General features: G+C 43.3%; 1 protein-coding gene across 1 annotated transcript in view; it reads left to right on the top strand.

The window, feature by feature from the left end:
- Slc3a1 (solute carrier family 3 member 1) overlaps nucleotides 1-19104 on the top strand; it is a 34547-nt gene extending 15443 nt beyond the window's left edge. The window contains exons 5-10 of the mRNA XM_050146071.1: nucleotides 2212-2331; nucleotides 5464-5588; nucleotides 8793-8988; nucleotides 14697-14864; nucleotides 15933-16049; nucleotides 18487-19104. Of these exons, the coding sequence (XP_050002028.1) occupies nucleotides 2212-2331; nucleotides 5464-5588; nucleotides 8793-8988; nucleotides 14697-14864; nucleotides 15933-16049; nucleotides 18487-18930 (1170 nt within the window). The 3' untranslated portion in view covers nucleotides 18931-19104. The remainder of the gene's footprint in view (nucleotides 1-2211; nucleotides 2332-5463; nucleotides 5589-8792; nucleotides 8989-14696; nucleotides 14865-15932; nucleotides 16050-18486) is intronic.
- The last annotated feature ends 893 nt before the right edge of the window (nucleotides 19105-19997 follow it).

Genomic DNA, 19997 nt, shown 5'->3' with positions numbered 1-19997 from the left:
CTCTCTCTCTCTCTCTCTCTCTCTCTCTCTCTCTCTCTCTCTCTCTCTCTCTCCCTTCCTTCCTTCCTTCCTTTCTTTTTTTTTTGATATTTATTGAGCTCTGCATTTTTCTCTGCTCTGCTTCCTGCCTCTCCCCTTCCCCCTTCAATTCTCCCCCAAGGTCCCCATACTCCTAATTTACTCAGGAGATCTTGTCTTTTTCTACTTTCTTTTTCCCATGTAGATTAGATCTAAGTAAGTCTCTCTTAGTGTCCTCATTGTTGTCTAAGTTCTCTGGGATTGTGGTTTGTAGGCTGGCTCTCTTTGCTTTATGTTTAAAACCACCCGTGAGTGAGTACATGTGATAATTGTCTTTCTGTGTCTGGGTTACCTCACTCAAAATAATGTTTTCTAGCTCCATCCATTTTCCTGCAAAATTCAAGCTGTAGTTATTTTTTTTCTGCTGTGTAGTACTCCATTGTGTAAATGTACCACATTTTCCTTATCCATTCTTCAGTCAAGGGGCATTTAGCTTGTTTCCAGGTTCTGGCTATGACAAACAATGCTGCTATGAACATAGCTGAATACATGTCTTTGTGGCACGATTGAACATCCTTTGGATATATACCCAAAAGTGGTATTATTGGGTCTTGAGGAAGGTTGTTTCCTAATTTTCTGAGAATTGCCACACTGACATCCTTGTTCTTTCAAGGTCTTCAAATAATTTTTCTGGGATTTTGATGGGCATTGCGTTGAATCTGTTCTCATTCTGTTTCTTAAAAAAAGACTTATTTTTATTTTTTCTTATGTCTCTGTGTGGGTATATACACTCGAGTGCAGGTGCCCCTGGTGGTCAAGAGTTGGAGTTACAAGGCAGTTGCGACCCTCCCAGCTTGGGCATTGGAAATTGAACTCAGGTCCTTGGCAAGAGTAGCATGTGCTCTTAACTGCTGAGCCATCTTTCCAGCCCGCATTTCTTGTTCTTTAATGGAGGTTAATATTTAGCCATGGCTAGATTCTGAAGGGAATGAGGAGCTCATGAAGAAAATAAGTTGCTGTCATCTGGAAAGTCAGCACCCCCGTGTTTAGTGTATACAGTAACAGGCAGGATAAGGTGTCCCCACAGCTTGTCAAAGCTTGGATGACTTACAGATGTACGTGCCTTGATCTGACCAGTGTTCGTGTTTGTCAGACAAAGCAGGGGCAGAACCTAGGTGGTGTGGCCTCTGACGCTTGTAAAAATTGGTGGCTTCTTCGTGAGTTCATCGAAACGAGGAAGTGGAGCTGAGGAGGGTCCAGGTCAGCAGTGCAGCAAGAACTCGGTCCAAAGTTTAGGCTTCGTCTTAGTGAGTTGGTCCAGAATCTTCTGAGAGCTCCTTTCAAAAACCAGGGGCCTTCGTGTGCCCAGCAGGTTTGGTGTGTGTGGCGATTCTCTGTTGAGTTCCTTAACCTAGGTGCTAGTTAACCTACCCCACCCGCAGCTCTTCCGTGTCTCTCCTCCTCTGTGGAGTCTGTGAAGCCCGAACACACACGGACCTGCTCCCTTGTCTTTACTTGCTCACCGTCCACTTTGGCCATCATTGTCCATCCTGTCCCATCATCTTTGAACCAGTCCCCCTGTCTCTCTCTATGAATTTGCCTATTGTGGACATTTTATATAAGAGATATAATTCAACATTTATTCCTTGCATTTAGCAAAATGCTTCTAGGATTCAGGTATGTCCCAGCATGCACCAATACTTCTTTCTCCTACTTTCCCTCTTGCCTATACACTCTTGGGTATGTCATCCTTTTTGTTTATTTATTTAGATTTTTTTCTTTCAAGACAGGGTTTCTCTGTGTAACCGTGGCTGTCCTGGAACTCACTCTGTAGACCAGACTGGCCTCGAATTCAGAGATCAGCCTGCCTCTGCCTTCCGAGTGCTAGGATTAAAGGTGGGCATCACTACTGCTTGGCAGCTATCCACCTCACTCCACCCCCTTTTAAAGAATTGCCCTGAGAACCCAGCAAGATTTCCATAGCTGTTCTTTGCCTGGAATGCTCTTTTACCAAACCCAGTCTGTGGCACTGAGAGAAGCAGTTTTGGAATTGAAAGAGTGAAGTTGTGTGTGTGATAATATGTTTTGTATGTGGGAACAATTTTGATAGTTGCCCATACACAGAGCCTCTGCTAATGTTCTGGCGAGAGTTTGGAGTTGATGTAACCAAGCACTTTGCTTCTCCACGTTCAGGAAATAATAGAGTTTTGGCTATTGAAGGGTGTTGATGGCTTTAGTTTCGATGCGGTTAAATTTCTTCTGGAAGCGAAGGACCTGAGAAACGAAATCCAAGTAAATACATCCCAAATTCCGGTAAGGTCTTATTTTAAACTTTCTTTCTTTACTTCATCTGAAATGTTATCAGAATGTTTTCTGTTTTTAAAATTTAAATTTTTTTAAAAAATATTTATTTACTATGTATTCAGTGTTCTGCTGGCATGCATGTCTGCAGGCCAGAAGAGGGCACCAAGATCTCATTCTAGATGGTTGTGAGCCACCATGTGGTGCTGGGAATTGAACTCAGGACTTCTCTGAGCCATCTCTCCAGCCTAAAATTTAAAATCTTTGATATTTTGGAAATAATGTGTATATGTGTGTTTAAGTGTAGGCGTGTGCATATGAGTACAGGTGCCCGCAAAAGCTAGAAGAGGGTGTGGGGTCCCCCTGGGTTTAACTGAATGGGTGCTAGGAGCTACTTATGTCCGCTGCAAGAGCGGTGAGCAGTCTCTCCAGCCCTGTTCTAGTCTAAGACACCAGTTACAAGGAAGAGCCAGTCCTACCTACAGGAAGTACTTTGACGAGTTTCCTTTCTAATGCATGCGCCTGGGTGGCTGCTTTTTCCACTGGTTCTTTACAGAGCAAGCGGTTGCTCGAGAACCCTTCCTCAGTGAGGGTGTTGGGGCCACAATATGGACTAACAGAGCTCTACTGAATGAAGGACAGTGTGTTCACTGAGACTTTTTTTTTTTCCATTTTACTTAGGCATCAGTTTTCTTCCCTATTGATCAAAGGTCACAGTAGAACAGAGGGAATTAGTGCTAAATGTTTCATCCAAGTCTCTCACACTGGAATGAGAGGGGCTTCATGATTTCTGTTTAGTGAGCCTCAGGATTCAAGATTATAGAGTTTGATAATAGAATCCCAAACAAAGTCTATGTCATTACAGAACCTGGGGCTCTACACTATTGATTCTTACCTCATGCCATGAATGTGGAGTTCACATGGTACCTTATTCCTTTGGTTGACCTCTCTTCTATAGTCCCCCTAGTTTTTATCACCAAGTAGACAGTAGTTCCAACACACACTACAAATATTGGAGTATTGTGTGTTACAGGATAGAATGTTATATGAACCAAATAAGCAAATTACAGCACTATGCAGCAGTCTAGGTGAATCTTAGCAGTACTTTGTGTGGTTGAAAAAAATCTAACATTTTATGTATAGTATGATGCTCTTAATGAAGCCTGTTATGTAAAAAGGATTACACGTGGATATTTTGTTATGAAGCTTTTACCTTTTGTCCTGAGCCAATTTATGTATCCTTATCACTTCATTAAATAAATCAACTACCTACATACCTAACTACTCACCTACCTACCTAATTAACTACTTACTTACCTAGCTAATCATTTCCCTACTTAATTAACTACTTACTTAACTACTCACCTACCTACCTACCTACCTACTTACTTACTTAACTAGCTACTTACTTCCCTACCTAATTAACTACTTATTTAACTACTCACCTACCTGCCTGCCTACCTAATTAACTACTCACCTATCTACTTAACTACTCACCTACCGAATTAACGATTTGCTTACGTACCTAACTACTCATCTACCAACCTAACTACTCACTTCTTGACTGAGTTTTTCTGTCCCGCCTGGTCCTCGATCCATTTAGTCCCTGTTCAGGCACCATTCTGTTGACTGAGGTTTCTGTCCTGCCCAGTTTCCACAGTAATTAAATCCCAAAGAAATCACACAGAGGTCTACATTAATTATAAACTGATTGGCCTAGTAGCTCAGGCTTTATTAGTCCATAATTCTTGTCTGTGTTAGCCACGCGGCTTGGTACCTTTTTGGGCGAGGCAGTCACATCTTGCTTCCTCTGTGTCTGGTTTCCACTGTATCTGGGTGATGACTGCATACAGCAACTTCTCTTCCCAGAATTCTCATTGCCCCACCTCTACTTCCTGCCTGGTCACCCTGCCTCTACTTCCTGCCTGGCTACTGGACAATCATCGTTTATTTAAAATACAAGTGACAGGGTACAGACCATTGTCCCACAACACTCACCTACCTAATCAACTACTCACCTGCCTAACTATTCACCTACCTAATTAACTTCTGACCTACCTACCTAACTACTCATCTACATACCTAATTAAAGAGCAATTAATTAATTATGAGACAGTGTCATGAAGCAAAGGTTATAATTAAGCCCATTATTGTTGTTGTTAGCATTACTATTACTATTTTTTGTTCATAACTTCTGGTAAGACAGAAAAATGAAGACCACAGCAGTGTTAGCCGGTTTTCTCAAAGAATACTAGCTTCTTGAAGAAATCTTGGCGTCGCCTTGCTGATGGTAATGTGAAATGTATGTCTGCAAAGCGACTTCAGAATCTGAATAACAAGCAATTATAGGAAGACACCCAGGATTAACACCCCCCAAGCCAAACCCTTTCACTTTTATAGGTGAAGTGACCTACACAAGAGAGCTCACTGACAGGCAGCACATCAGGTTGGGATGGCTCAGCCAGTCTGTGTCCAACCCAGGTCTGTAATACATGTGAGCTGTCATCTTTTGATTCTTCTTCTCCTAGAGAAACACAGGAATGACTATGGCCAACCATCACTGGAACCCCAAAAAGGTTAATAGTAACCATGAAGGATGGATATGGCAAAGAAACAAAATTAAATATTGATATTTTGTAAGCAGATACAATATAGATGTGCAACAAGCTCTATTTTGGTTTTTTCCAAGATAGGGTTTCTCTGTGTTGCCCTGGCTGGTCTGGAACTCTATAGACCAGGCTGGCCTCGAACTCACAGAGATTTACCTGCCTCTGCCTTCCAAGTGCTGGGACTAAAGGTTTACAAGTTCTATCTTAATCAAGAATGTCTGAAGCATTCAAGCAAGTATATCTAGAGGTGTTTTGTAATTAAGGTTTTGGTATTTGGTAAGACTTAGTTTACTAAAATGGGCGATAGAGAGATGCTTACTGTTCACTAGACTTTTAAAGTCACAGATGTAAGAGCTCGTGCAATATTAAGGGTCATGGGTGTCCACCACCCACAGCTCTTGTGCACTGAGGTTTCCAGGACCACCACTGAGCAAGTAGCTCCTTAGTTCAAGCCATCCGATAAGACCACCTGAGCTTATATGGAGACCTTGAGCGTGGGGAAATGGTGCTAATGGTGCTGTCCTGTTTTCCCAAGGACACCGTCACCCACTACTCGGAGCTTTACCACGACTTCACCACTACTCAGGTGGGGATGCATGACATTGTCCGGGACTTCCGACAGGTCATGGACCAGTACAGCAGGGAGCCTGGCAGATACCGGTAACCACAGGCCCAAGTATTTTCTAAAAACCTTGCATAACTTAATTGTATATTGTTATTATTATTATTGATGTGTGTGTATGTGGTGTATGGTATGTGTGTGAGTGTCTTGGAACAAAGATGGAGGTCATAGAGCACACTTGTGGTTCTCTTTCTCTCCCTTATGTGACTATCAGAAATTGAAATCATGTCACCATGCTTGCATGGCACTTTCTGAGTCATGTTGACTTCCCACCTTTAATTTAAATTAAGTTTAACCTACATAATTACAATTCACAACTTGGTTTTGTCAAGGTGTGAAATAATCTCCCACATTGCTTATCTTTGCTGATTTTCACTTTACTCTTTTGTTGAGTGTTAAAGATGAAATTAATTTGAAAGAATATATTGGTTGGGTGTTAGATGTGAGCTTTAAAATAATTTTATTAAATCTTTGGGAATTTTATACAATGTATGTTGCTTTTGTATATGTCTCTGTGTGGGCTTTGTGTACGTGAGTGCAGGTGCCCTAACAGGCCAGCAGAGGGCAGTGCAACTCATTTGGCAGTGGAATTATGGATGGTGGTATCACCTGGCATGGGTACTGGAAACTGAACTCAGATCCTCTTCAAGAAGAGTACACATTTGTAACTGCTGAACTGCTTTTCCAGCCCTACAAATGGTTACTTTTATCAGTATGACTGATAAAAGTTTCTTGAATAGTGTGAACCCAAATATTCCAACTGAATTGTCTTTAGATCCCAGTGGTTAGCACAGCTGTGAGATTAAGGGGCTGAGGGGTCCTGCTCTGTAGCTCAGTGACCTTTGGGTTGTCAGTTGGCAGAAATGTGTTAGAAGAGTAATAGTCATAACCTTTGAAGGTTATTGTGAGAGTCGACGAGACCATGTACATAAATCACTGTTATAGTGTCTGGTGTGTAAGCAACACTGTCATAAGTCTGGCATCTCTAAAGACTCTGGGGGTGGTGTAGGAGGTCCTATCTATGTGCTGCTTTATTGGTTGGTGAATAAAGCTATTCTGGCCAGCAGAGTAAAGCCAGACAGGAAATTTGAACAGAGACATAGAGAATAGGCAGAGACAGAGAGACACCATGTAGCTGCTGAAGGAGGATGCCAGAGGCTTACCAGTAAGCCACAGCCTCATGGCAATACAAAGATTAATAAAAACAGGTTAATTTAAGATGTAAGAGCTAGTTAGAAATATGCCTAAGCTATTGGCCAAACAGTGTTGTAATTAATATAGCTTCTGTGTGAATATTTGGGTCTGGGCAGCCAGAAACGAATGTGCAGCCTCCATCTACACTGGAGCATTTTGGATTTCTTCCTTCCTTCTTTCTTTCCCTTCCTTTCTTTCTTCTTTCCTTCCTTCCTTTATTCTTTCTCTTTCTTTATTTCTTTTTTATTTTTTTGAGACAGGGTATTTCTATATAGCCCTAGTTGTCCTAGAGTTCACTCTGTAGACCAGCCTGGCCTTGATCAAACTTGTAGATCCATCCCCTTCACTCCCCCTGCCCCCCATGCTGAGACTAAAGGCATGTGCCACCACTGCCCGCCGCCAAGACACATTTTGAATGTCTAGATTTGGATTAGGAACTCTCAGTGAATAAAGTTCTACAGAAATATTCTAAGAATGTAAGAATCTTACACAATTTGAGAATTTAATTTAAGAATATTAGATAAAGGATATTCACCTTTTATTACTAAGTAGCTTATGAAACAGAATCATTGAAAACAACTAAGGAAATTCTCCCCTCCCTGTCCTTGGAGAAGGCAATGGATTCACAGGGAGTAAAGGCAGAGGTGGGGAGTGCATTCTCACATAGTAAGACTATACTTTCTATGAATACCTCAATCAGCTAACAGCCGTTTCAGGTGCCCATCTCATCCTGAGTGGTTTTCAGAATGCATATCAATAAAAAGGGGAGACCCTTCATGTGAAGGTATAGACTAGAAATTCTAAGCAGATAGATGAAAATCTCTAAAGAAGGTCTTCAAGACATTAGAGTTTTAGTTGTGTGTAGAGAACACAGAGCGCAGTATTGATGGCAAACCAAGCTCTGTGTTCATGTGCTGCTCACTGGAGAGCCTTGTCTAAAGATGCATGCTTATGTTCACGTCCACTCTTCCTCTTAACGCCCCCCTCCCCAGAGCCACTTTCTATCTCCATCCCCTCTCAGCTTTATGTCCTCTTAATAAAAAACCCACTAAGTCCAGTGTATGCTGCTCACATACTCATGTGTGCGGGGCCATCTGCTGGAGTGGGACCACACCCTTAGAGAAAATGGACTCTTCCTCTCTGACTATCCCATCTGTCAGTCAGGGGTAGGAGGGCTCACGAGGACTACCTTCCCTCTCTGTGCTATAACGTTGACTGACTTGATCTTGTGTAGGCCACCATAGCTGCTAGGAGTCTGTGAGGGCACCTGCCACATGTAGAAGGTGCTGCCTCGCTTCAGTCCTCCAAGGTCTCTGGCTATTCCAGTCTTTCTGTCCCCTCTTCCGCGATGGTCTCTGAGCCTTACAGACAGGTGTGATATAGATGTCCCCTTTGTAGCTGGACCTCCATGGACACTGCATTCTGGCCAGTTGTTTCTGTGCTAACTGCCACTGTATGAAGAAGTTAAACTCTGATGAGGCCTGGGACCGCAATGGCCTGAGATCATGGCAAGCTCTAAGCAGTGCAGAATTGTTCCTATTCTTTTATCAGAGATGGAAGACTAATAGGTTTTCTGTCCCACCTCCACCCTCATAAAGGGCTTCTCTGACATACAGTAACCTGGATCAAGCTAAACTGAAAAAGTTTAACAACGGGTTTATTTGAGTAAAGCAACTCCCAGGCGGGTTCTCTAGTCCCAGAGATTGAGGCTGGAGGAGCTGCATGTCTGAACCAAAGCAGGGAGATTATATAGGTTGTGGGTGATGGGCAATGATGTGTCTACCATAAGCTGGGTTTGTGTGCAAGTATGGTCGAAAGCTGAGCACTTTAGGTGGGGATTTGGGCGGCTGGCTACTTCAAGGGAGGAGGTTGCTGGAGCCTCCAAGAATGCAGAACTGGGCTTTTTGGAGACTTTCTTGTGTTTGAGCGTCTCTGAATGGGGAGTGGTATTTGGAGAGAGAGACCGGAATGGGGGCTTTCTGGATCATACAGGGGGAAACTGGAGGTTCCAACTGAACAAAGACACCAGAGTTTGCCAACCCTTCCAGGTTCATGGGGACCGAAGCCTCCGCAGAGAGCATCGAGAGGACCATGATGTACTATGGCTTGCCATTCATCCAGGAAGCTGACTTTCCTTTCAACAATCACCTCACCACACTAGACAGTCTTTCTGGTCACACTGTATATGAAGTTATCACATCCTGGATGGAAAACATGCCGGAAGGAAAATGGCCTAACTGGATGGTAAGCCATCATGCCCAGTACACAGTGATCGATTGTACTTGCTGGACAGTCACCTCTAAAATGAGGTGCATCTTTGTTCCTAGGTGACCTTGCTCAGGGTTAGTGGTTAAGTCTGTCCTAGCTTCTGACCAGGCTTGTCTTAGTTAGGGTTTCTATTGCTGTGACCAAACACCATGACCAAAAAGCAAGCTGGGTTTATTTGAATTCTGCTCAGCGTTGTAGTTCATCCTTAAAGGAAGCCAGAACAGGAACTCAAACAGGGCAGGAACCTGGAGGCAGGAGCTGATGCAGAGGCCGTGAAGGGATGCTGCTTACTGACTTGCTCATCATGGCTTGCTCAGCCTGCTTTCTTATAGAACCCAGGGCCACCAGCCCAGGGATGGCACCACCCACAATGGGCTGGGACCTCTACCATCAATCACTAATTAAGAAAATGCCCTTCAGGCTTGACTGCAGCCCAATCTTATGATGGTATATTCTTAACTGAGGTTCCCTTCTCTTAGATGACTATAGCTCTTATTACAAAAGAGAGAACATTATCCACTCAACTAAGTTAATACTTAATGAGTATATATGCTTAGAAGAAGTTGGCTATCAAATTGTAATTCCACCCAACATTCCACAGTTCATGATCCCACTGAACACAGGGTTGCAGTGTGGAAGGTTACATGTAGGGTAATTGTGGCATAGAATGTCATGCAAGAGGCATTTAAAACACAGAGATTCTGGAAGGCTCCTTCTACACATAGCCTGCTTCTCTTAGGCTGTGAAGGACAGCACATGTCTCTGCGGTGAACACTGAAGGCAGCTGGCACACTGGCAAGTGCTAATGTGTCTAAACACAGAAAGGGCACAGTACAGATCTGATATAGAAGATAAACACTGGGCATAGGGCACTTCCATGAGTGGAGCCTGAGGGCGTGGGAGTTACCCTGGAAGGCTGAGTGTGAAGGACCAGGTCATGACTGGCTTACTGTACTTTTCCACATGGCTGTAGGAATGTTCGCCCTTCCACTCACCACAGTTACATTCTTTCTTCACTAAGAAACTCATCTTTGTTTGTTTGGTGTTTGTTCTGTTTTGTTTTTGAGACAGGGTTTCTCTGTGTAGCCCTGGTTGTCTGGGAACTCACTCTGTAGACCAGGCTGACCTTGAACTCAGAGATCCACCTGCCTCTGACTCCCAAGTGCTGGGGTTGAAGGAGTGCACTGTCACCACCTAGCCAGAAATTAATCTTAGCCTACTATATTCTCTTTGTATTATACACGGAGTTTTAAACTTTTTGTAACAACAGAGTGTAAACACAAACATTATTTAGCTGTACATTTTTTTCTGTATATCCTTATCCTGTATCCTTTTTCTGTTTTAAACACTGTCTTATATTGTAGGTGGAATTCCTCTGTTCCACCAGCCCTAAATAACCACATGGAGACTTATTATTAATTTTAAATGCTCAGCCGATAGCTTAGACTTGTTACTAACTAGCTCTTAAATAAGCCCATAATTCTTAATCTTAAATTAACCCATATCTTTTATTTACGTTCTATTATGTGGCAGTAACTTTCTCTAGCATAGTGTGTTCATCTTGCTTCTCTCCACATCTCCTAGTGACTCTGCCCTTTTTCATCCCTGCCTGACCTCTTACTGTCTAGCTATTGGCTGGGATTAGAAGTGTGTACCACTACCACCTGGCTCAGTTTAGTTTTTCTTAATTTCAGCAACATTTTCGTCTACTTTCCCCATATTTATGTTATGGGCTGTATTTTTGTTTCTTTGCATGTCTTTGACATTTTTTTCAAGTGGAGACTTGGCTGCAGATAAAGGTAGTAGATAGGGTAATTCTAGATGTCCTGTTTTTCTTCTGTAGTGTCTGTTGTCTTGTTCTTTGGCCCCTTTCTTAGATGAATTCTGTAACGTCTGCTCTCTTGTTTTTCTGACTAGAGACATCTCTGCTTAGTTACTTGCTGGAGATTCTTTTAAAGGAAGATTTTATTTTTAATTTTTAATTATGTATATGTGTGTATGTTATGTCTGCTGTGGTGTGTGCATATGAGTACAGTACCTGTGGAGGCCAGAAGAGGGTGCTGGATCCCATGGAGCGGATGTTACAGGTAGACATGAGCTTCCTGATGGGGATCCAAATTCGGGTCTTCTGCAAGAGCAGTATTGCTTTTAACCACAGGGCCACTTCTCCAGATTTGGGGAAGGGGCCGATTCTTTAGATGCCTTAACCTGACCAGTCTCCCTTGCTGTTGCTGAGGGGTCGTGTTTAAGAAGTGTCAAATCCCTAGCAGTCAGTTTACAACTCTGCCTGATGTTCTACTTGAGCAGAGCCGTGGGTCAGCTGAGGTGACAGGTCGAACAGAACAGAGCCTTCCCACGGTTTCCCCGGGCAGCTGGAGAAGCTCTTCACACACACAGACCTGTCCTGAAAGAGCTTTCTAGAGCCCCAGGACTACATAGGAATATCTGCAGGCCTCTCTTGGGCATCTCATTCTCCAGTTGTTTGCTTCTTCTGGGGCTTGGGTTATCCTCAATTGGTGTAATACCATAGCCACAGGAAGACAAAATGTTGTCACAGATGTTTTGGGAATGAGACCCTTGTTTGCGTAGTCAGTCCTGAATCAGAAAACACTCAGCTGATAGTGAGTTGGGGCAGTTTGCACTGAAGCAGGTCCCAGACAATGCGAAGTCCATTGCACTTTAAATCCTTTCTTCCCTGTCCAGGGCTGTTAGGCTTCTGTGTTTTAGCTGCTGTTGGTGGGGCTGGTAGGAACTCGAAGAGAGTGGAATTAGGGAAAGTTAAAACACAATAGATATGAAGTGCTCTGGTTTTGGGCTGAATAGTCCGGAATTGCCGATGTCTTTGGTTAATTTATGCGCTTTCAAAAATGTGGTTTTAGTTTTCCCAACATTTTCCTTGTTTGGTAAATTTTTTAGAAATTGATTTGTCAGTGGTGCTGGAGATTGAACCCAGGGCCTTATGTATGCTAGGCATGAGCTCTCCCCTCTGAACATGTCCCCAGCCTTTAAAGAGCTGTTTTGAGATCCACATCCTGCCAGCTGACTGTGCCCTGATGTTACCATTTTTGTGATGTCATTTGAGCAGTTACAGAAAGTACTTTGACAGTTTTGTGTGCCATAGATGACTGAGATTGTCCTCAGTCTGTGGGATCGAGGCGAACTGTGCTCAGTGCTTTGAACTACTTCCAACTCTGCAAAGGAAGGACCATTGGGTGTCCAGACAGTCTGAGAAAGTTTGCCAAATAGCCTCACGGCACTGAAAAGAATAAAAGCAGACAATGAGTGATTGAATTTTCTGGCCATAAAACTAGAAAAGCAGAGGGGGTGGTGGCACAAACCCAGAATCCGGGAAGCAGAGGCAGGCAGATCTCTCTTTGAGTTCAAGGCCAGCCTGGTCTAAAAGGTGAGTTTCCAGGATAGCCAGGACTGTTAGACAGAGAAACCCTGTCTTGAAAAATAAAACAATACAAAACAACAACAACAACAACAAAAAAAACCAAACCAAACAAACCAACAACAAATTCGAAAAGCGCTTTATCCTGACTTACCAGATCCAGTGATGGGGCCACCTCAGCATGTCGGAGAGAGAAGAAAGACTTCTCCTTTTCCCGATTGGAGCAATCGAGTGTATTGTCATGGGCTGGTTGTCTGTCATACTGGAACTTGGATGCTGCCCTTCCTCGGCTCTTTTCTTCCTGGGAAGTGGAGAGTTGTTGGCAGACTTGTGTGAGGGATAAGATCTGAGCCAGGCGGGAAAGTGCTTGCCCCTGAAGCAGCAGAGTCCACGATCTGTGTCTGCCCATGGATCCAGTTGTGTTTTTCAAGCCTTCGCGAGCAGCACATGTTCTTATTTGTAACCAGAGCATTCACCCGGTGGAAACCACACACAATTAGAGAACACAGAAATTTTCTTAGAGCTGGGCCACCTCTTATGTGCTGGTATTACAAGCACAGGTCACCATTCCCAGTTTTATAGATTTCTTTGTAAGAATTAACTTCCCTTCTGTCTTTGTGTGTGTGCATGTTCATATGTGCATGTGTATGTATGTGTGTACAAGGAGATCAGAGGTCAGTCTTGGGTGTTGGCCCTCGAGACCCATCCACCTTATGGCTGAGGAGGTCTCTCACTGGGACCTGGGTGGTCCTTGAGACCCATCCACCTTATGGCTGAGAAGGTCTCTCACTGGGACCTGGGCTCTCTATCTAGGCTGGCTTGTCTGGCCAGTGCCCTGGATATCTGTCCTCTATTCCACCTTCAGCTGTGGGATTACCAGGGTGTTCCACCAACCCTGCCTTTTTACTTGGGTGCTGGGAATCAATTTCACGCCTTCACATGTGCAGCAAGTACTTTACCACCAGAGCTATCTCCCCCCAGGCCTCCAATTTACCTCTAGAAATTGGTTTTGGACAGTTTGGATGTCAAAACAATAAAGGCACATTAGATGTGCCCCATCTGTGTTTTCTACCTTATTCTCTTCTCTTGATCTTTTTACATCTTTTAAAATGTATTCTATGTGCATGACGTGTGTGTGGGCGAGCATGTGTGTGCCTTGGTGCACGCATGGAGACCAGAGGACATTCATGGAGTTGGTTTTCTCTTCTACCTTTAGGTGGAATCTGGGGATTGAATTTAGGTTACCAGGCTGGCTGCTTGTTCCTCTTACAACCGAGCCTTCTCACTGGCCCTTGTCTTGTTTTTTTGTTTTGTTTTTCGAGACTGGGTTTCACTGTGTAGCTCTGGCTGTCCTGAAATTCACTTTGTAGACCAGGCTGGTCTTGAACTCACAGAGACCCACCTGCCTCTACCTCCTGAGTGCTGGAATTAAAGGCATGCACTACCACTGCCTAGCCCTTGTCTTGCTTTTTATGGAAAAAAAAAACCTAAAAAAACAAACAAACAAAAAACCTCACTTGTCTCCTGTGATACTTATTATTCACAGGTGGGAACATGAAAACGCATCCTTTAAACTTCCTCCAGTCTGCAGTCCCGTTCACAAGGAGCACCCTGAGGACTGTCACCATGCTCAGTCAGGGTCACTACTGCTGTACAGGGTGACAAAAACCACCACCAAAGCAGCTTGGCTTAAGCTTCCACATCATGGTTTATCATCAAAGAAGTCAGGACAGGAACTCAACCAGGACAGAATCCGGTGGCAGGAGCTGATGCAGAGGCCACGAAGGGGTGCTGCTTACTGGGTTGCTCCCCATGGCTTAATCAATCTTTCTTATAGAAACCAGGACCACCAGCCCAGGGATGGCACTACCTACCATGGTCTAAGCCATCCCCTGTCGACCACTAATTAGGACAATGTCCCACAGCCAGATCTTATGGAGGCATTTCTCAACTGAGGTTCCCTCCTCTCAGATGACTTTAGCTTGTGTCAAGTTCACATGAATCTATCTATCTATCTATCTATCTATCTATCTATCTATCTATCTATCTATCTATCTATCATCTATCTATGTTTTTCGAGACAGGATTTCTCTGTAGCTAGCCAGCGCAGCCACCATGGTGGCAAATGGTCAGGTGCACAGCAGGTTAGTGGCCTGGGACCCATTTCTGTGCTTGTGGATACCAGCATTTTTAGAGTGACCTTCTGCCTGGGGAACTCTCCATTTCAAACAGGATAACGCTTTATGAAATTGTATGTGGAGCAGTGCTCTTACAACTATCTGCCTTCCAGACAGGTGGACCGGAGACTACCCGGCTGACCTCTCGCTTGGGGAATGAGTACATCAACTCTATGAATATGCTTCTTTTCACACTCCCGGGAACACCCATAACTTACTATGGAGAGGAAATAGGGATGAGAGACATTTCCGTTACAGATTTCAATGGAAGCTATGATCCTGTAAGTATGGGACATTCTCAGCTATGGGCCACGGCTACACTGCCAGACAATTTACCACCTCTATTTCACTACTGAATGTCATGGTCACTTTAAAAAAAATTTATTATGTATGCAATGCTCTGTATGCCTGTAGGCCAGAAGGTGCCACCAGATCCCACTATAGATGGTTGTGAGTCACCATGTGGGTGCTGGGAATTGAACTCAGGACCTCTGGAAAACCAGTCAGTGCTCTTAACTGCTGAGCCATCTCTCTAGCCTCATGGTCACTTTTTTTTTTTTTTAACTGTTGATAGGGTTATCAGTTTCCTTACTGATAAGGTAGTTGAGGAACTGAGCCACACAACTGAGCTTCTTGGCTAGATCCAAGGACCCTGCAGATTCTGAGGCGTGCTGACATTTGAGGACTGGTGATTTACTTTGCATATGATTCGGCTCCCACAAGCAGGAATTCGTGTCTGGTTTTTGATCTGCTAGTGACATGACCACAGCTGTCTTGTCCTGTTACCATTGTGTCGTTTTTTTGTCTGAGGCTATGGCTCTCAGGATTGGGTTGTTGGGTAGATGGCATCCTGACCCTTTAATGTGTGCAACTGGATTTTACCTGTGTGAGAGGCAGTTTCCTTACTACTTGGTTAACTTAACTTTCCCTCCCAGCGGCTCGCTGTGTGCGGGTGCTCACATGCAATGAGCGGGGTGGGCGCAGGAGCATGCAGAAGGCAGCACTAGCGGAGTCTGGCGATGCTCTCAACTGCCGCCAGTTTACAGCAGGGTGGGTGTCATGAGCTGCTAGTGGAATATTCTGACATCCTTTTATTTTCTTAAAAAAAATATCAAACCCAGCAGATTCTAAATACGTGAAAGTTCAGTTAGGAAAAGCATATTTCCATCTGAGATTATTCGCTATTTTCAAACTGAAAACAGGAAACCGACAGTGTATGTTATGGCTTTCTCGTCGTGAAGGCCAGGGAGTGCCGACATCAGCTCAGAACTGAAGGGAAAGGGTCCAGATGGATTTCTTGTAATAACCTAATCACTGCTTTCTCTTTTTGGTCTTTATTTTTGACACAGAATACCCTTCTGTCAAAGTCACCGATGCAATGGGACAATAGCTCAAATGCTGGGTTTTCTGAAGGCAATCACACCTGGCTACCCACCAACTCTGATTACCATGCTGTGAATGTGGAAGTGAGTATTGATGAAGATGTTCTGTTGGTTCTAGAAATAAGGAATGCGTTTCCATGTGGATTACCAACATCCTGGGCATGTGTAAAACCTTAACTAACACTCTTGAAATCCATCACAGGCTATCTTGGAATTTTCAATTAGTAAGGAGTTTGGAAATTATGTTTTTTTTTTTTTTTTTTTTTTGTGAACTATGACCTGGTACACAGTGCCCCATATGAAGAGTCTTCACAGAAATTCCTGTCTCTAAGAGTTCCCAGCCATGATGGAAATTCTACAGTGTTTACAGCGAACCTAGCTGCCCTTTCTCTGGAACTTAGTTTTAAACGGTCACAGGTTTTAAGGGATTAGAAGTGAGACAATAATGTTTGCTTTCTGAAACACCAGGGGTGGGGACTGCATACCAATTGATCTAATAGAAATCCCTAAACAAAAGAATAATGTAATTATGAATAAAAGATAAAATGAGGTTTCAGGAGGATGTTGAAAAGGTAGTTCCATATATGAATGGGTTGAATTCATGTTAAAAAAACACACCAAAACTATTCAGATTAGGTAAGACAAAAGTCCAGATATGAGACACGGCTAAAATGATACAAATAATTAACAATACTGCAGGCAACTCTAATGGAAAGGAAGCTTGCAATTTAGCTATCAAAAGAATGTTTACACTTTCTGATCTAGGAGCTTTACTCTTAGATAACTGTATCTATGAATATTCATGTATGTGCAAATCATAAATATGCAAGGGTTTTGTTTGCGGCACTGTTTGCAAGAGCAGAGGCGTTAGAAACGACATGTCCGTCAATGGAAAGCCAGTTCATTAGATCATGGGACTAAGATGTAGCTCCTAAGACAAAGACTAGCTGCACTAGTGAGAGAACACGTTTAACACGTTAAAATACAGCACAGGACGGTGTCACCATCTGTGCGAACACATCTACATAAGCTTGAGGAGGCGCAGACTTATCATTTCATGATCCCTAAAAAGGAGTCACCACATCCTGCTGTCTCTGGAAGGCAACTGGGGGTGGTTGAGGAAACCTTTGCCTTGTGTATATTCTTGCAACTCAAATTTATATTACATGAATACATCTCCTAGACAAAAAATGACTTACAAAAGGCAGGCTTGGAAATATTTAATAGCAGACAAAATAGAATTCAATATGAAAAGCATTATATGAGAGAAATGCAGTTTTCAGACAGTGAAAAGTCCACTAAAACCTACAAATCTTTATGCATGTTAACAGGAGCCTCAAATGTATCAAACAAGTACTTCGAGAGGTATAAAGAGAAACAGACAAGCCCACGATTACAGGAAAGAGTTCAAATGAAAGCAGATGAAAAAAACAGCTCACTGGGCACCTCTCACTCGTGAGTGGCACTAAACTCTGCTTCTCATGCGTTATCTAAAGCTACCGAGAACAAGTAACACAGCTGCTAAACAGAACGAACATTTTTAAATATCCATCAGATATTCATTAAATACATTATTAAGCATCTATCGGAAAACAAACAATAACAACAACCACTGCCCCAGGAAATGTGGCTGGCAAGATTTTAATGAGTGAACATTATTGTTTTATTGTTGATTTGGCAACAGCTCCGAATAATTTGGCATTATGCATCGAATGTCCATATTCTCTGACACAGTAATTATCTGTCTGATAATCTATTTTAAATAATATAAAACATGGGAGGAGGGGATTGAAAATATAAGAACATACAAGTACAACTGTCTAAAAGGGAAGGGAATGGAAGGATGGCAAACACATTCAGCAGAATATTACCTGCCGTTACAGTGACATCTGTGGAGACGGTGTAACAGAAAAATGCTTATGAGGGGAAAAAAAATAGGAAAGCACAGCATTGAATTAGGTGTGTTTTGTGTAGCTGTAAAATAAATCCAAACCTTTGAAAAACAAAACTGCCTTTGATGGCCTGGCGTGGGATGATGTTGGGGAGGCAACAAGAAAGCAAATGCAGACCTCTCGCATCTTAGGCTCCACAGAGTTCTGCAGCGTTCTTCCCATCCCCAGCAGTCTAGGAGTCCATGTCTGCTGGACCACATTAGCCACAGGTGAGAACAGCTGAGTCCAAGCACTGGATGCGTTCTGCTTCCAGGCATCTGGCAGCTCCGGCAGTGACCTCACTGCAGCAAGTCCAGTGTCCTATAGCAGAGTCACTCGGCTCTGCAGCAGCTCTGAGATATGGGAGCACTTACACACTGAGATCGCTCCAGACAAGCAGAAACACGGCTTTGTAATTCCTACGACCTTAGGATAGCTACTTAGAAATGCTTTATAGCTTGGCGGTTATTTACTTATTTGGGCAGTTATTTTAAAGGGCAAATGAAAGCAAGCTTGTCTTTGGGGGGAAGGGGAATAATTCTTAGAATAAAACATGAATATTTATATGAATATTCTTTTTAAAAAAATAGGTTCAAAAGACCCAGTCGAGTTCAGTGTTGAAGATGTATCAGGATTTAAGTCTACTGCGTGCTGCAGAGCTGGTTCTCAGCAGGGGCTGGTTTTGCCTTTTGAAGGATGACAGCCACTCTGTTGTGTACACAAGAGAGCTCGATGGCATAAATAAAGTCTTCATTGTCGTTCTGAATTTTGGAGAATCATCTACTCTGTTAAATCTACAGGAAGTCATTTCAGATCTTCCTATGAAATTGAGAATAAGATTAAGTACCAATTCATCCTCCAAAGGCAGTGACGTCGACACGCGTGCCATCTCTCTGGAGAAGGGAGAAGGGCTCCTCTTGGAGCACAGCATGAAGACTCTCCTCCACCACCAAGAAGCTTTCAGAGACAGATGCTTTGTTTCTAATCGCGCGTGCTACTCCAGCGTCTTGGACATTCTGCACAGCCTCTGTTAGGAGGCTCCACTTAGATGGCGGCTCTGTGCCCAGCATGTCTTAGTGTTATGTACAGCATGCTGCTGATGAAGCCGCAGCAATGGTCGGCAACTCCTAAATTTCTGTAGCGTGAGTGCAATTGTTTTAGGGAGATTCTCGAATGTTTGAAAGAACAATAAAGTGTTTAAAAGATTATTCCAAAGTTCTAAAGCATTTAACTATGAAGAATGCTATTCTTTAAAGCGGAGCTGTGGGAGCTGCAAGCTGACTCACTGACAGTGTCTAGAAATATTAACTAGCAAAGAGAAGAACTCTGACCTGTAAACTGGTCAAAGAAAATTCTGTTAATAGGCACGAAGCTGTTCTGATTGAAAGGGAGGCCTGGCGTTCTCCTGCCCGGTCCTTCTGGCTCCTTCTACACCCTACTAAAGAGCACGACTAAGAACACTTTCCCAGGCTGGGATGTATGTGCTGGTGTGAACATACAAGTGAGTAGTACATTAAGCAAAATTTACACGAAGAACTACTTTTTAAAAAAATTATGCAATAACTTAAAAAAATTTCACTTTTGCTAAGCCAGCTGGAAATCAGACTGTTATTTCTGTGTTTCCACTTCCCAGTTGAAAGCAGCATTTCAGAATTTTAGGTATTTTTTAAGATCCTCAAAAGCATTGGTACTGTCAAGTCCAAGCTCCTCGTACAGGAATTTCATTTGGGCTGTAATCTAAAAGAAATGCATCGAGATTAGACAAGGCTAGGGTGTTGGAATTCCAGGGTTCCCTAGTCTGTCTTTATCCAGGCTAACCTAAGCCTGGAGTCTTTGCTCTGGGACAGAGCAAACCCTTCCTTACCACAGGACTCAGTTAGTCATCCCTTAGCAGAGCTCCCTTACGGGTACCAAAGAGCCCTTGAGCAGGCCCCTCCTGCTACTCCATGCTCCTGGGTTGACATTAGTGCCGTAGTTCTGCCACTAACTACACCTTGACTTCTGAGCATGAACGCAATACACCTACAACTGAGGACTGTCAGAACCCGGGGACGGAGGGCACATACACCTACAACCTAGGACTGTCAGTGCCCGGGGACGG

The sequence above is a fragment of the Alexandromys fortis genome, unplaced genomic scaffold (assembly GCF_014885135.2).
Source record: "Alexandromys fortis isolate MF-2015 unplaced genomic scaffold, M_Fortis_MF-2015_v1.1 scaffold_42, whole genome shotgun sequence".
Lineage (NCBI taxonomy): Eukaryota > Metazoa > Chordata > Mammalia > Rodentia > Cricetidae > Alexandromys > Alexandromys fortis.
This window is presented reverse-complemented; position numbering and strand designations above follow the sequence as displayed.